General features: G+C 38.6%; 1 protein-coding gene across 2 annotated transcripts; it reads right to left on the bottom strand.

The window, feature by feature from the left end:
* Nucleotides 1-402: 402 nt before the first annotated feature.
* Nucleotides 403-16,231, bottom strand: nab1b (NGFI-A binding protein 1b (EGR1 binding protein 1)). 2 transcript variants are annotated; one of them, XM_041264714.1, is made up of 9 exons: nucleotides 15,893-16,231; nucleotides 12,595-13,407; nucleotides 11,910-12,043; nucleotides 10,054-10,105; nucleotides 6,460-6,579; nucleotides 5,510-5,678; nucleotides 2,421-2,570; nucleotides 1,936-2,027; nucleotides 723-803 (listed from the first exon to the last, which is right to left on the bottom strand). In XM_041264714.1, exons 2-8 carry the CDS (start codon nucleotides 13,384-13,386, stop codon nucleotides 1,975-1,977), a joined length of 1,470 nt encoding a protein of 489 aa, XP_041120648.1. In that variant the 5' UTR covers nucleotides 13,387-13,407; nucleotides 15,893-16,231; the 3' UTR covers nucleotides 723-803; nucleotides 1,936-1,974. The 2 variants fall into 2 exon arrangements, with proteins under 2 accessions (XP_041120647.1, XP_041120648.1); XM_041264713.1 differs by lacking the exon at nucleotides 1,936-2,027 and having other exon boundaries at nucleotides 403-803; nucleotides 15,893-16,227.
* Nucleotides 16,232-17,299: the final 1,068 nt, after the last annotated feature.

Genomic DNA, 17,299 nt, shown 5'->3' with positions numbered 1-17,299 from the left:
CTACAGTTTCTAGGCTATTCAACACAAATCTAGTACAGTGCACTGATCAGGAGACAGGAAAAGACGATCACCATTATTAAGACTATTCAGTATTGCTCTACTACAATATACATTTATTAGAACTAGCTTTGACAACATAAATATCATTGTAAGATAAATGAGGAATGGTGCTGCAATTGCTTAAAACGCTGGTCCTGGTATTAAGAAAGTCCATTTGTAAGCACAATTATTTCTTTAGTACATTGTGCATGCCATCGTCTGTGAATCGTACTAATTATACTATTATTATATATAGCCTAGACATCCATTTACTTTATACACAGCATAATCTTAATATAAATCTACTCCAGATATCAATATTACTCTGTGATATATATCTATATATAAATGGAACAGTTTTTTTGACTTTCCTAGTAAATACATTTACTTTATACACAGCATATTCTTAAATAATATCCTCCAGAACAATATTACTCTGTGAACACATCTATCTACATACAGCTGCTGTAGCAACAACAAGTGTGACCAGCAAACATTTGTACAGCCAGTGACAGTTAGGTTCTTTGCTTCTTTGTGAGCGGACTGCCAGTTCCAGGCGCTTTGGCAAAAACATGTTTGAGGCAAGGTTGGTTGTTAAGGCTCTACTGTAGCTGTGCTTGTTTAGTATTTACTAATAGACACCATGTTCAGTACAAAAATCGAGGCATTCCAAGGCTATCTAGAATCTTCTGGTTCCGATTTTATAGGCTTCTTCTCAGCAAGGTTTAGGACTCTGTGGCAGAACTCTGTGAAATTGCCGTTGTCTGAGGTGGAGAAAAACAAAACAAAAAACAAACATGAAACAGGAAACAGGAAAACATCAGTTTTTAAGCAGCAACAAAACAAAACAGAGGTTCATGAAATGTCGCAGCCTGACAGAACACATACACAACGTTATGACATGCTCTCGTTGACAGTTTTGCCCATATGCTTGCAGGCTGACATTTACATTGCTTGTGGTTTTGCCCAAATTAAAAGAAAATAACCCTCCCCACTCTACTTCATCGTATACTGCAAGGAATTCATACTACAGGATACAACAATTGTGCTCAGAAGTCAACTTTGGTAATGCTTTCTGAATACAAATGTATTAATAGTAAATCAGTTTCTAAAAGCTACGTGGAGATAAAGATGGAGGGAATAGTTCTTCTTCACGGCACACTAACACATGTAGAGCAAACCACTAGATGTCCACCACAGTTAAAATCCATCTTAGGTCCCAACAAACAACCAAAATTCATAGAAAACAGAGAAACTATTTGAATATTGAGAATCGGGCAATATCCACTCAAAGAAATCAACCTACACTTGTTTTAGATGTAATTGCAAAACCTTGCTTGCCTGAGCTTCCACCGTCTGTCTCTGTTTAAGTCTGCCAATTGGAACAAGTATTGAGTTTGCAGTAAGATGGAATGGCGTTTGACTTGTATATTCATGTACAAACACAACAGATCAATTGTATAATGGGTGCAGTCAAGACAAATTAAAACTAGAGCGTGATTTATTCAAAGTGAAAAGTCAGTAACTACAATCACATTATCCACAATGGGGAATGGCAGTGCAGTTAATGAGACAATGACAAGTATGTGTTCAGGAAAACATTTCTTACTATACATGTAACCAGTTTCAGAGGTTTTATACAGCCATAAAAAAATAACTGATTTCAAAGACAGTATTAACCAGAAACAGTAAGTGCTGTACTCTGAACTAAATCTTCTGGCATAATTTTGAAGCAGATTTCAATAAAATAAAAAAAACACCCCTTTTACATATGTTTTAATAGCAATGTTAATATTTTGGACTCCTACAATTACATGCAATGAAATAATGGGTCTTCAATTATAACCAAACCATCACCATATAAAAACCATAAAATACTTAAATAAACTCCCCCACTTCCATCCCAGTAGAATTCTCACAACCAGCACAGAACAGTCAAACTCTATCTTCAGAGGTAAAGATCAGCTCATTCTTGTCTGTACTTGTGCCTGCTAAGACAACACTTTATTAAAGGTTACAGCTGCTTTGCTTACTTTCTTAGATATATCTTACTATGTGTAAAACGTGCTTGTATGAGATTATTTCAAGAAGCTTTTTTTGACAATGTCCAGAATGAGCTGGCATGCAAACAGCTGCAACTTTAAAGCTGAGGAAACATAAAGCCACATTTTCAGCAACAGTGGCTGGAAATCTGGTTACAAGGGACTAGGAGGCCTAGTTTGAGGCAACTTTGCTGTTTCAAACCCAAGTCTCCCCTGGTGTGCCACAGAGTGGCCTGAAACCTAGTCTCCTCAAATCAAGTTCCAAGCCACAAAGTGGCTTTGTGTTCCCTCAGTTCAACTCTGTGACAAGGCTTTCCGTTCTCGGCTACACAGTCCTACCTGTAGTCTGGCCTTTCCCCTCGCTGGTGGAATAAAACCTTTTCAACTCGTTTGACAGCTGCTTTCCCAGGAGAGGCTCCCCTTCTGCTGCTGTCTGCTGCTGTCGGGGTCTCTGTTGACTGGGGACCCTCAGGTTTAATGGCTTTTCAACTGTGGAATAAAAACAAAAGATGCTTGACATGCCACTCGCTGTAATAGCTAATTTGCATAGCCCAGCACATCTGCATTTGTTATTGTCAAGAGGAGTGCTCCAACAACAATTGAAACGCTTCACAGTCACCCAGCGGCCTGTTACTGCCAAATTCCTTTATCACAGTACAGAAGTAATTAATGAAAAACCATATTACTGTACAAAGCAAGAAAGCTGTAATGCTGAACAGCGTGTGAGATTTCAGGATTTAGAATGAGCCATATAATTATTGTAATGTAATTTGACGTTTAACAATTAGGCAACAAAAACATATAAATATAAAGAATGACTGAGCAACTAAAAGAGGGTCATTAGCAATGTACACTCTTGTCTCTTATGTCAAAGAGCGCAAAGTAAAGTTTTTAAAACAGTTTTGTCAACAGGTGGGTCTATAAACCTATCCTGTGGGAAACCATCCAGGATTTAAACAGCTCTAGAAGGCATTTTCAACATTTGTTTCAATATTTCTCTTTTTGCTTCTTTCTTGTTTCTATCAAGTGTACAATACGATCTTCTTTCTCAAAGTGTTGAGGCATTAAACCACATTCATTAATAGGGGTTACTCAAAAAAGGCGGGAACATAAAGGGAAACCATATAAAAGGCAACAAAGTGTGCCTCAATGTGTTTCAAAGTGTGCCTTCATGTGTTTCAAAATGTGCCTCAATGTGTTTCATGTCTTGTAGCCGTAACAATGCTTCCAAACCTCTTTAATGCACCATATATTATCAGTGCTATTGAATAGTAAAGGAAAAGCACACACACATAAATGTCATGAAAAGAACCAAAAGCTCTTGTAATGCAAGTACTTTTAATTAATGCAATGGGTGATTGTAACAGGGGGGAGATCTGTGCTGACTCTGCTGGCGTGTTCATGGTGCTGCAGGAGGAGGGCAGCAGTCGTCCAATAACCGCCTGACGGTCATGGCAGTGACATGGAGAGGTGTGAGAGAAGGTGGGTCTTGGGGGAATTGTCAGCCCTATAAAATAACACTCTGCTGTTTCCTCAGGTCTGCCTTTTTAAACCAGATCGAGCCTGCAGAAGTGCGACTAGTATTGACTGTGGTAGGAACAGACCCGGAGCGAAATGAACAAGACTCCTGCGAGAAAACGCGGAAAAGATAGAGAGAGAACGGGGAATCCTTGGGCAGACCCCGATAGTGTGCCAGGTAGCTGAGGAAGCAGCAGAGTAGGACAGAGACCCTAGCCATGCGGGCAGCAATGGCAGTGGTGACGCTGCCAAGTGCAGCACCTTTATTTGTAGTTTGGTTATTGTGTTTTAGTTTCATTTTTTCTTTTGCCTTTGGTTTTCACTATTCTTTTGAGCACCTGCGAGTTTGAGCACCTGGACTTGTACTGTTTACCGCTTGAGGTACTCCTGTGGTCCTGTTTACCACAGTTGGTAAGCAGGCCATGGAAAACAGCACCCTCTGTGGCCTAATACAAATCAGCGACCAAAAAGGGTCTGAAATAATAAAACTGGGCACCTGTGTGGTGTTGCAAATACACTTTTCTGTCTCCCGTGTGTCAGTGAATCACCCACCACCCTTCCACAGTGATACAAACAGAATTATTATCCGTGCTGCAGTGTTTAATGGGAAAGTGGGTAAACTATTCTAATTAAAATAAAAGGAAGGCCACCCTAAACAGATCCTCCACAGAAAAAGGTATCCTTCTTTCTTTTTGTCTCAATGTCGAATGATAATGTTGCAAAAAGCTGCACAGTACACGCAGTTCACATGTTGCCTCAGCTATTCAGAGTTTTTAGCTTGCCTCTTCAATATCCCTTTTTCTGTTCATGAAACTCAGTGTAATAAACAGATGAATCAGAAAACCAACATTAAATCAATACAGTTGTGAAACTGGTGTTGAAATCTCAGAGATTAAATCACTAATTCATATTTTCTCAATATCTGTAAGTATAATATAATAAACACAAGTATATATATATATATATATATATATATATATATATATATATATATATATATACACACACACACACACACACACACACACACACACTTTGCAATATCGTTCAATTTAATCTTTGTTTCTGGTTAGCTGCATTAAAGAGTGGGTGGATGTTAAGCATGTTGTCAGCACAGTTCTCCAATAAGGACCAAGGACCTGAGAGATTTATTATAATATTTTGAGCACTCATAAAAAATAAAAAATAAAAACATCAATTTACAACCCATGGGGGAAAGCACCCCTGGAATTTACTGAATCTTTTACAGCACCAGTGAATCCCCAGCTATTTTTCAAGATGATTCCCTGGCACTGTTATCCCAGAAGGTAATAGGTGGATCAAATCAACCACTCTGTGCCCAATCCCTGAATTACATATTCTTTTAATATTTGTTTATGTATTATACCTGGAACTCTCCCTTTTCCCATTTACTAATGGAAACTTGCTGTCAACAACTACCGAACAAGAATGAAAAAAAAAGCATGCAGTCAGCCTTGAGTTCTGCCAGCAGCAGACACCAGCCCACACACATTTTTGGGGGAACCTCTCAACATTACATTATATAAATTATCAAGGAGATGGGGGCGGGGGGTAAGAGATGAAAGTCTTTCTTTCTTTAAAAGGTGCTTTTCACAGTTGTTATAAAACAAACTGTATTCTTACTTGTAACTTGTTTGTGCAATTTCTGTGACTGCTCCACCTGCACTGGAAAATGTTTTAATGCCCCTGCCTCCCAACCTGTAGCTCCTAATCAGGTTTATAGTTCAGTAACAGCTTGAATAACAGTGGCCAGTGTGCGCCCCTGATTAAAGGCCCCACTGTGCTTTTGCTGTTTAAAAAACAAAGCTGAGGCAAACTGGTACTATTGCACATTGATTAACCCACCCCAGACTGCAGACTGCTAAATCATTTCATTAGCTTCGCTGTACCTTGCTGCTCTGTCACCTTATCAGCAGACAAAGCATTAGAGCTGTGCTCCTCTGTACTGTGCTTAAAAGCAGTGGTCGGCAGACGCCACTCTGTGAACTGCAGCCTCTCCTGAGCTGTGGTGTTGTGAAGGAGCTCCATCTGCTTTTTCACCAGTCTCTCCAGTTGGACCTGAAGCAAAACATCAGCTGTTACTGTTCACAATATTGTAAATTATGAGGGTGACTGTCAAAACAATGTTGTGACGTTTCGGTCATCACTTAGGACTTCATCAGTGAGCTTGCCAAGTGTCTAATTACAATTATTAATTACTCATATAGTCATATATATTTTCAACCATACCGGATCCTAATATGCTACTCAACCATGAAGTCAAACTGTCTTGCTTTTATCTTAAAAGGTCATTCAGTTTCACACTTTTTTTCTAAAGCAGATGCAAATCAATCGATATCGATTTAAAAAGACAAAATGCGGTGTGAAAAGATAATTACATTTCAGATCTGAATGGTAGCTATGCTGTCATTTGAGAGCTATTGAAAAGCTCAGGGCGCTCACCTCAGAAATGGCAGGCTCCCCAATGAGATTACTTTCAGGCTACTTGGCTTCACACTAAGCTAAAAGCAGACTAAGAGCTAAATTAATTACTGGTTCATTTTAGATATCTGTGCTACAGTGGAAAAACAAGCCTGTTCAAAGCATGTTTTTGCAGTTTAAAAGGATCAGAGTTGAATCTTAATATAGAGCTCTCTTGTTGTTGTTTTATAATTTATAATTTATTTGTTTGGCAGATGTCTTTATTTTGACATAAAAACAAAATTAAGTATTGAAAACAGTGAATTTATTAAGGGGCACTATACAGTGAAATAGATGTGTACTTCTCAAACATAATGGTGGCCAAAGTCTACACACACATACACACACTGCCAGACTACTGGTCTTGTTTTCTTTTTACCTGGATATTATGAATCACCATTTCTTCACCTTTAGCCTTTGCCAAGGTTAGTTGCTCCTTTAGTGCTTCCTGTCTCTGTTGTATGGTATGCAATGCCTCCTGAATATCAAAAAAGGTGTCCTAGAAACAAACACAAAGACATTAAGCCCCAAACCACAATCACTTACAGCACACAAAAGCTGACAATGCAGACATAATTACAGCTACTTCAACAGCAGACAGGCTCATTCAATGTCTTCTTGCCGGATGTCATTTTCCAGTCTAGGCAAATAAATCCCCTTCATTGTCTACAGGTCATTTAGACCCTTCATAAGGCCTTAGCTATTCCAACAATCATCATACCTTTGATGCATGTGGCAACATATAATACATCTGGCAGTGTGACTTATTTTCTATGAAATTGCGTGTCATTATTTAATTAACATTAATGCATTTATAGGCAAACCACTCAAATCAATAAGCATTCAAGTGGTGAGTGTGAAGGTGAGTCTTCTTACTTCTTATTGTTGTTTTTTAATTGGATTTTCAATGACAATTGCTTTAAAAAGTGCCTTTTGTTAAAGAGCCTTTGCAAAGCATTGTACAATCGAACAAGGAAACAAGTTAAAAACCCAAATGAAACACAATAATACATAAAAGAAACAATATTTGCCAAATCAGCCCTTTGAATTTGCAACAACGGTCCTGTACAGGTTGAGTCAGGCCTACACTGTTCCATTTGAGCAGGCCAAATATGTGATACAAACACTAATAACGTCAGTAAAACATGATTAAATACAACTAAACAGATTCAGCATGCCTAATAAATTGTGGGAAGATATATTACAGAAATTTGTAGCAGGGTAAGGAAAATCCTAAACCCTTGGAACACAGTTGAGCCAGAACATTTAGCCAGGTCAAGAGTTTCTGTACCCTACATACAATATCAAATTATTATTATTTTTTTTTTCAAATAGAGTAGCCAGCCCCTCCAATTATTGATATAAGTACAAAGCTGATGCTATTCTAAATATGAAACTGCCACCTACTAAGCCGTGAAGAATAATAATAATAATAATAATAATAATAAATAATAATAATAATAATAATAATAATAATAATAATTGCTTGTTAATAGATCATAGCTGTGGTCCTATTTCTGTTGTGGTGAGTCATGAAAAAACTAACAGTGTGCTGGATAGAGACAGCATTAAAAATAATCCTGCGTGTATGAAATAAATCTTGAAACAAAAGAAAACCAAACTGGTGCGTCACTGTTAAGTTACACTGGCAATAGGCCAGTCCCTTCTGCACCCATAACATAGCAGGGCTCAGTTAGGAGAATTTCAACTGACATTATTTTCTAAATACAGGATTAATCATATTTTTATAACTGTGTTACTCTAATGGGTGGCATCACAGCCCCTGTTAGTAACAGATTACCTTCTCTAAGGTTACATTATGTAGTCTAAGATTGGTGTAAATCAGGGACTGTGAATCCCGTCGTAAGTAATCAGCAGATCTTTCAAACATTGGATCAGCACTGTGTTGTGCAGCATGTGTAGGTTGTAGGTACATCATGCTTAATAGATTTTTTAATCCTTGATGTCTATTTTAGTGACCCAACAGCAGTTTCGATTACCCCCCGCCCCCTTTCAGAGATGAAAACAAAACTTCCATGGCAACCTTAGTAACATATCTGAGACCATCTGGACTATAAACTAGAAGAGGTATGCAAAGAAAATGTAATGTAAAGCATAACAGTGATGGACTAAAAAATCCTTACAAATAAAGCTTTTTTTTTGTTTTTTTTAAATCATTGTTTTTCTACTGAATTAGAAATTCTCAATTTGAATGTGTAAAGGTAATAACCTCTTTTCACTTACCGAACCTAACACATTTTTCCAAGCTACTGAAGCACTGAGGCAGGGGTGAAGCCTGGGACATGTTCGTCTGGAATTGTGGGGAACCTGCCCAGTAGGGGGTGCTGAAGCGCAAACTAAACCCAGACGTGCTCCCTGTGGGCCCTCAGTCAAGATCGGCAACTCCAGATTCAAACGAGCAAAGCCCCTTTACGGGAATGGTCGCCAAGAAGCTATTAAGATTTTTTTTTTTGTTCTACTATGAATCATGGGTTTACTTTTGCATATCTAAAGAGATTGTGTACATTAGGGACTAAACACCTCTAAACTGTGTTGTAAAAATAATTGTTAAATACCATACTTTTTTTCACATTTTTACTGCAGCTAACCTTGGCTCTGCTCTGTGTACACATTTTAAATTAATCTGCGGTGACAGTAAACAACTGTGGGCGTGGTGATTCCTAGCCCACCCACTTAATGATGTCATGTGTATGTCAAGATTATAGGTAGGCGCGATTGATCTCATCTGGGCTTTCCTTTAACATGGGTGGGGGAGTCAGTGGTGGGGAGGGGTCTTGCATTGCTTTTTCTAAAGCATAGAGAACTATTTCAGAAAGGCACTAAATAGCCTTGCAGTTTACTTTTATATTTCATTTCATTTTCGTTTGAACAGCATTTAAAAGCATCTATTTTAGAAAGTCTTTTTATGAATTTGTTCCGTGTGGGTATGCAACGGATTACTGTACTTCCTAGTCTCCCGCAATAGCTTGATCTCTTGCCTAACCCTAACCCTAACCACTATAAGTTTCTGACATATAACTCACCATTTACTGAACACTGTATGGATATAGCAAGAAAGTGTGAATCCTCACAGGCCTGCTGAATCTGGAATCATTTTTTTTTTGAGAGAGAGAGCAGCACAGATGCAGAAATATGAAGGACACACTTGCCTTTTCAACGGGCATTTGGCAGATTACAATGTGTTGTTTACAGCAATAGGTTCTGGCTGCCAGTATTATGTTGTCCAAAACCCAAGCAAATTGCATTATCTTTAAATTAACAAAATGTTGTTGCAAGAGCTCACTTATTCTATTAAGAAGCTATAGAATCTTTGGGAGGCCCCACTGTACTGCATAAAAATGCTAGTGACACAAGTATGCCCCACAGCAAACACTTAACAATAGTGGTGGTCAGAACACTGGTGCACAGCAGTCTGTCAAGTCTTAATTATTGTTACTACCAGGCGCTAAACAAACTAGAAATGATGCTTCAAATAAATATTAATTAATTGATTTTTACACATGGATACATCAATAGATATATAGTCCAATGCTTTTCTACCAATTTTAGTATTCTGAAGAGAAGTTAAGCCGTATACATTCCTGTGGTCAGTTTCTGTTATAAATATATCATGGATATGGTATGTTAATGTTCTTTTATACAAGATTTGATTACAACATACTGCTTGTCAACAGACATCTGTGTCCAACAGAATGAACTAAACACATTTCCTAAATTGAGAAGCGCTGTTGTTAAACATACAGAGTGTTAATAGGATCTAATGTCTTGTGACAATTTGTCCTGATGGACACTCCTACACACTCAGCCCACAGGATTACAATCACATTCCACAAATAAAGAACGTTGACACTCGAGGCCTAATCCAAATATGAAAAAGCAACAGCAAAACAGTGCGCTAATACGGTCCTTTTTTGTTTTATTCTTTTGAAAGATTCAAATGAAAATAAATTACCTCTATTTTCATCCTTTTGGGGGATGGTTCATCTCTTTCTCCACATTTAGACCTAAAAAAGCAAAAACAAAACTGAAATGATCTATATATCTCAAATTGGTTTTGGGTAGTAGTGCATGAGTGGCTCAGCCACAACTACTGCCATGCTGCCCAGAAGAGAAACAGGTATTACTGTGTGATGATAATGTTTTCTGACACATATTTTATATATTGTGTTTCTAAAAGCATACACAAGTGAATAATATTTCAAAACAAACCACCACCATTCTCTCTCTCTCTCTCTCTCTCTCTCTCTCTCTCTCTCTCTCTCTCCCCCCCTCCCCCTCCCTCTCCAGCCAGCAGAGTAAAATGGAGAAGAAATTGTAAATTGTAAATAAAGATGTTGTTCAAAGTCTTCCCCTTTTTTCTTTCTTTCTTTTTTTTTTACTGACAAAATGAAATTAGAAAGGTGTTTGTAAAAGTATTTTTCATGTGTCTGGTTTCTCCCACTGAATGAAAATATGACCTTGTGAGGTTTATATCAGCAAGTGTTTATTTTTTTCATTTTCGTTTTCTTTTAAAAACCATCTCCTTAAACTCTTTTGTTATTGGTCTTAACCTCATTTCTCGTAATAGTTTGGTTGAATAGCCATGTCTTTATCTTGAATGTCTTAGTTCTTCTCAATTGCACATGCTTGTAGTAGAGTGATAATGGGCGGTGGTTTGTTTTTTTAATTGAAGCTGTCGACCAGACTTTTTGCACGTACATGATACGATTTGTTTCCATTACATGAGAGTAGATGTTAAAACTTCATGTTGATTTGAACTAGGCTCTAGCCAAGATAAGCACCAACTAATACGTAGCTTTACAGTAAACTAATATAATCTATCTGCATCTCCATCCATTTGCATTTATTTCCATCTGATGACGTAGATATCCTTCTGCCTGGTATGGATGGCTGAAGTGTAATGCTGGCTCCAGGGATCAGCTTACTTTGCCTCCCCAGCACATCAGCACACACAACAGCTCATTCCGGGGATCTCCCCAGCGCATCAGAATGACAAACGTCTGGATTGAGTTGAGTAGGGAACATCTCAGGGGTCTTCAAGTGGGTACCTTCCTTCTTCTGTGTTTCGTCGACTAGCCCACAAGACCCCAACAGGGAATAATATGCCCTATTCAATCCTTAACATGTACTGCTAAACTATCATAACAAATAAATACTGTGTCATCTTTGTTGTGTAGGGTTTATCCTTTTTGGTGATTACATTGAATCTAGTCAACAATGTACCAGTATAAACTGGAGCCAGGGGTCTAAGATAACACACACTGCTTGCTCACTGCTCAGAGCAATGCAGTATTACAAAAGCATGAATTGAAATGGCATCAACTCCTTAACCTCAATCTCTGGAGAAAAAAAAAATCACATTATAATGAATAAGTGCTATAGACATGTTCTGTAGATTACAAAAAAACGAACTCTATGGAGGACTGAGAACATACAATACACGTTTGTACGAAGAAAAAAAAAACTGTTTTTATGTGGACATTTCAATTGCAGCAAATTAAAGCAGAGCACACAATTACTAAAATAAGATCATATCAGGTCCTGAGACTGTGAAATTATTAATTTATTAGATTGGTGGGATACCTCAGTTCTGTGGCTAGACTTGATTCTTGTGTATAGTTTATATCTGAATCAGGCAATTGAACAAAAAAGCATGTTCTGTATTGGACACATTTAAATGCGATTCTAATTATTTTGATTCAGGCATGATTGTGCATATGAAAGTGGCATTGACAATATTAGAGTTACATTTAGCCTGATTGCTTTCAAAGTTATTTTTGGTGGTGTACAAAAATCTAATGCACTTACTTGCTAGTCCTATAGGTGTATTTGTATGTGACTTCCCGAGAGATCTGCCGAGCCAGTCCAAACAGCTCGTCTCTCCGAGTCAAGAGTGCATTGTCCTTAATGCACATCTGGGCAGCAGCTTCATTGACTGTCAGCTAAGAACCAAAACAAAGAGAAACATGGAAAATCCATTAATTGTTTATTTCAAGATCTGTACTTTTTAAGTGAGATCTGCAACATAATGCACATTCCCAGCATGAGTGGAGTATGTTGCATTAAATGGTACAATTTCAGAGAACGACACTCTTCAATTAATAACTATTACTACTTCATGTACGGGTATATGCCTCAGAAGCTGAGGGTTATTTAAATACTCGTACAGGGCATTTATAGAAGTGTCATATATCCTTTTTTTTAATTAAATAGTATAGTTTGAATTTCATAGTAGCAGTGCCCCACAATTATATTCAGTTTTACACAAAAAAAAAATTGTCAGCTGTAAGAGGTTAGAAATGGCACCTTCGGAATCAGTTCAGGCACATATTGTACTGATGTTTTTTTGTAGAGACCAGGCGTTATTTTTAGATTTCTTAATTATACACATCGGGGCACTGCACCTTTCTCCTAAACAGGATGGCTTGCTGGTAAAATGTGGAACTCGCTGTCTCGCTGCAGTGAGACTCAGAGCCCTGTCCTGTTTCCATACCTCATGCAGCGTCAGGTGCTTCCCATCTTTCCTTTTGGAGTCGAAGCGCCCGTAGATGGCGCTGTACTTGCGGATCTCCTCCTCCTTGTGGGGGTCCTCGTCACTCATGTCAAAGATGTGGCTGATCATCTTGGCCAGCTTCTTGTTGCTTTTCAGCTGCTCCTTCACCTCCGAAGAGTCCGTCTTGGGTAAACCTGGGGCCATCCTGTCCACACATTCGGCCACCGACTGCACTGCCGCCGCGTCCAGGCTCTCCAGGGTTTCTCTTGGAGACGAGGGGGAGCCCAGGTCTGCGGGGGAGAGGCTCTGCTCGCTCTCAGTAGCGTGGCTCCCTTGCCAGAACCTCGGCTCACTGCCACTCTGCATGGGGGAGCTGGCCGATGCTTCTGATTTGCTGGGCCCCACACAGGTGGCAGCAATGCTTTTGGGGACCTTAACGTGAGGTTCTCTGGTGTTATTGTTCCTCTCATAACTGCTGCCTGGGGAGCCCTCTGGCCGTTTATAAATGGGGATGCTGCTGACGGGCAAGGAGGTCAGAGGTTGATTGAAAAGAGCAGGGTTGGTAACCCAGTCTCGCAGAGACTTCTGCAGCCTTCTGACATGCAGGGGTTTGCTGGCCATGCCAACCAGAGCCATGATCTCCAAGAACTCCTCTTCTCCAGCTTCACACAGCTGCTGCACGTCGTCGCCGCCTTGCTGGATGAAGGCTTCGTAGTACAACAGCAGGTTGGCTCTCTGCAGTATCCGGTAGAGCTGCAACTCCCCAAGGGTCCTCGGTAAGGTCGCTGCCATTCCAGAACCAGATCAAGATCTCTTTAAAAATGTAAAAAAAAAAAAAAAAAAAAAAAAAGTCAGTAAATAGAGGAAGCCAGATGAAATGGTTGCTGCAGTTAGAGACCCAGAAAAAAAAAAAAAAAAAAAAAAAAACTCTTGTCTGTTGGACTCCTTAGCTGTTTTGTGATCTACATACCACACTCCACCTCTGCTATCCGTGGGTGGCCTCATACAGACTTCGCTTGTATTCTAAAAGACTGTCCCCTGATGTTGGCAGCACTTGATAGCTGAGTGCACAAATTAATAAAATAAGGGGGGGGGGGGTCTCATAATATAATGGAAAATATCTCATTCTGAGCAAGCTTTGGCTAATTTACTTGCGAGAAACAGTCTGTAACAGTCTAAAGGTGCTTGTCCTCCCACCCTTCAATCAGTTGCTAATGATCACTCAACCGGTCATGTGTCTATATTACTACACTTACAGTTAATAATGGCTGTGCTTCTGCTTATATAACCCCTTCCAGAAATCACTCATCAACCACTGGATAGTTTTTACAACTTAAGCTTGGGTTAGACGGTACATTCAATAGCCAAGAGATGCATGAATTGTGATATGCAGGAAATGCAATAGGAGCTGCATTTCTTAAGTCTGCTACTGGTCCTTTCATGAGCATTCCCATACTCCCTTCCCAAGCCTTGATTACTACAGACTATTCTAACTCAAGACTACATCTGTCTGGTGGAACTTGTAACCCGATTTTTACTCAAAAATGTCTTTCTACATGATATCATATATCAGTCACTGCTGAGCCCTTATCAATAAATACCTAGAGAAAGAAATCACCAGGAGTGCCCTTGTGCATGTTTTATCCTGACCTCAATAAGCCATTTCCCCTTGCTTGGGCTTACTCATATTCTGGTGACTAAATTAAATATGTCAAATATCAGTGAGTAATAAATGATTATTAAGACCATATCACTGGATAAACAGAATAGTAATATGCAAATGCAGAGGGTATACAGCCTTAACCATCTGTTAGTAGGTACCAGTAATGTAGTCACTGTGGTAGCCTACACAGATAAGGGCACAGAAAGTGTAGTAAATACAAGGTAAGACCATGGCAAGCATGGTGAATCCCATCCATTATGGTAAAGGATGGTAACGTAATTTATGCATGGCAAAAATGGTAAACTGCTAAATGACTTTTCACATTTTATAAGGATTGTTTTCATATCTCCAGAAAAATATTTTAAAAAAATAAATAAAATAAAACATAAAACTAGGGGGACAGAGCAAGCAATAATACCAGGAAGAAGAATGACCTTTTTAAGTGACATTTCTAACAAGATCAGGTCGTTATTTTAGTAAGGATGACATTTACAAGGAACTAACAATGCAAACTTTTTTTAACAAAAGTTTTAAATATCAGGTAGGTCTATTTTGCAAAATGTATACAAAGTAATTGCTTTTTCTGTTTAGTCAGTGTTGGCACACACGTTATTGACATCTGAGGGAATGTATGGCAACTATTTGTATAATTTCCAGACACATACCAAAAAAACTTTTTTGTTTGTAAACATGCCATCCACAAGTACAGTGTACTTGGAGACGTATACTGCGTGTGTAAATGATTTCTAACTTTAAGCATTATGCATCAGGTTTAAACCTGTAATATGAACAGTACTGAATGCAATAAAAAATACAAACTTTTAAAATAACAATACCATTGTGTCTATGGTTAAAACATATTTTCAAAAACTATTGCAACTTCATTACCGCTAATAAACTAGGATTATACGGGGGTGCCACAGTTCTTAACTAGACTTCAATTATCCTTGAATCCTATGTAGTTCTTAGGCCAGTAAAACAATTATTCCCACCCAGAAACTCGCTAAAATAAATGTTTGGTCTATGAACTACTCATTCAGCTTAGTTCATCAAGCAACAACGGATGAGTGGGAAACTAGGATGACACTAAAGGGTAAATTAATAGGTGTGTATCCTGTCTGGCTTAACGTCTCTATCAGTCATGAATTAATGTACAAATAAATAAAACCGTATTTTTTAAATTAAAGTGTAAATCAGATTAACATTATATAAAACATTAAAGTTATTAAGACGCACACCCGTTTTACACGCAAATAAGTTATAACTAAGTTTTCAACCTTTGCATCTTGTTAAAAGAAAATGATTTTTTGATATGTGATTTGGGAAATAAGATGAAAAAAAGCCAGGACCGCATTATTTAATGCTTTCTTCTTTGCACAGCTGCTGCTTAAAACGCCCACTTGACCCTTTCCCAGCTTTTTGGATTTCTCTGGGAATCGCCCACACATCAACGAAATCCACCCCGTCCTTCCTGTCAAAATGGGCAAGGCTACACTCTTTATTATAAAAGTCACAAGCACATGTACTAGAATATAAAGCAAAACCCCCAGTTTAATAAAAGAAAAACATACACGCGCAAGCTTACAATAAACGATTCACAATAATGTTGCCATTATTTATTGCAAATTCACATACCTTTTTTACAGTTGAGTTGTACAATTTCTTTCTTCACTATATATATATATATATATATATAGTATATACATATATCCCGACTCCAGCTGGAACTTGCAGAAATGATAGCCCTGTTCTTAAGCGGACTTTTTCCAGCTTCCTACTGGAAGAGGTGAAGGAGTACTCCTCGCAGGATGATCCTGCCACGCCACCAGAGCTGTGCACGCAGGCTTTGGTGAAAAAACGCACCGTTCGCTGTCTTTGGGTCGCCCTTACACTGAGCGTAAATGTGACGGTTTAGAGTATTAGTACAAAGGGCCTGGGAGTTGTTGGTTTCCCCCTCCTCCCCTCTGCTTTGAGAATTGGGATATTCCGCTCTTGCTTCAATGCACCCTCACTCCCACACTGCTGGGTGACGCAGATCCTGGCGTGGGAGGCTGCGGGGCGTGGGAGGCTGCTGTAAGGAATACCAAACATCACAGCAGACCAGCGGCAGCAAGCAAGGAGTCAGGCACAAACGCGCCTTCAGTGACTAACATACGGAAGCAAGCAGAAAGACTGACCTCGCCTGAAATAACTCGTACTCCACATATTAAATAAAACATTTACAAATGGCTTATTGCACGTGTCAGTGTTTGATGTTCTACCGCATTGCTGTAGGTCATGTAATTGCATTTACTTGTCTTAATAATGTGTGTTGTCCACAGATCACCACCATACAGCGTCATTTATTAGTTCATAATCATTTGTTTCTTTTTTTGTACACTGTTTTTAAACAAAAAAAAGCCTTTGTCATTTCACGTTTTTGTTGACTTTCTGTTTTGCGTTTCTAATTTTTATACTTTGCGTTACAGGAACACCCACGCACACCCACATTCAAAATAACACCATACACCTTTTATTCTTGTAGTTGTTTATTATCCTTTGCCTTCCTTTGACATGCTTCACTGAAAACTGAGGGTACAGTAGAAACTCCTCGTTTACAACATTTACGATAATAACAAAACGTAGCCTACTTTTACAGCATTAATTCACATCTAAAATAAACCCAAATGTTAACCGATGCGATGTGACCATGTAAAATGTTGTGCAATACAGCGAACTCGTTACGTCATACTCTGAGGATTAAACAGTGTTTACTAACAATTGTCATACTGTATTTCACTGGATGGTTCATTTTTCATGCATTTCTGAAATAGAAATAATCAACTCAGTGTTTTTATTGATACTACTACGAACTCAGTTGTTGCACGTTTGCTATATGTTTCCAAAATAAACTTACTGGGAGTTTGGTTTTCTCTTATGTGCCCTGAAAACAGAGAACGCTCAAACAGTACTTTAATAAGACAAATGCCCATTCTACTGCCTGTTTTTCAATTCATATTATTCATGCAGTTTGGTACATGTACTGTATATCAGCAATAGACT

This window comes from Polyodon spathula, chromosome 11, assembly GCF_017654505.1.
Source record: "Polyodon spathula isolate WHYD16114869_AA chromosome 11, ASM1765450v1, whole genome shotgun sequence".
Taxonomy (NCBI): Eukaryota; Metazoa; Chordata; class Actinopteri; order Acipenseriformes; family Polyodontidae; genus Polyodon; species Polyodon spathula.
Note: the sequence above shows the minus strand (reverse complement) of the source record. Positions and strands in the feature narration are given on the sequence as shown.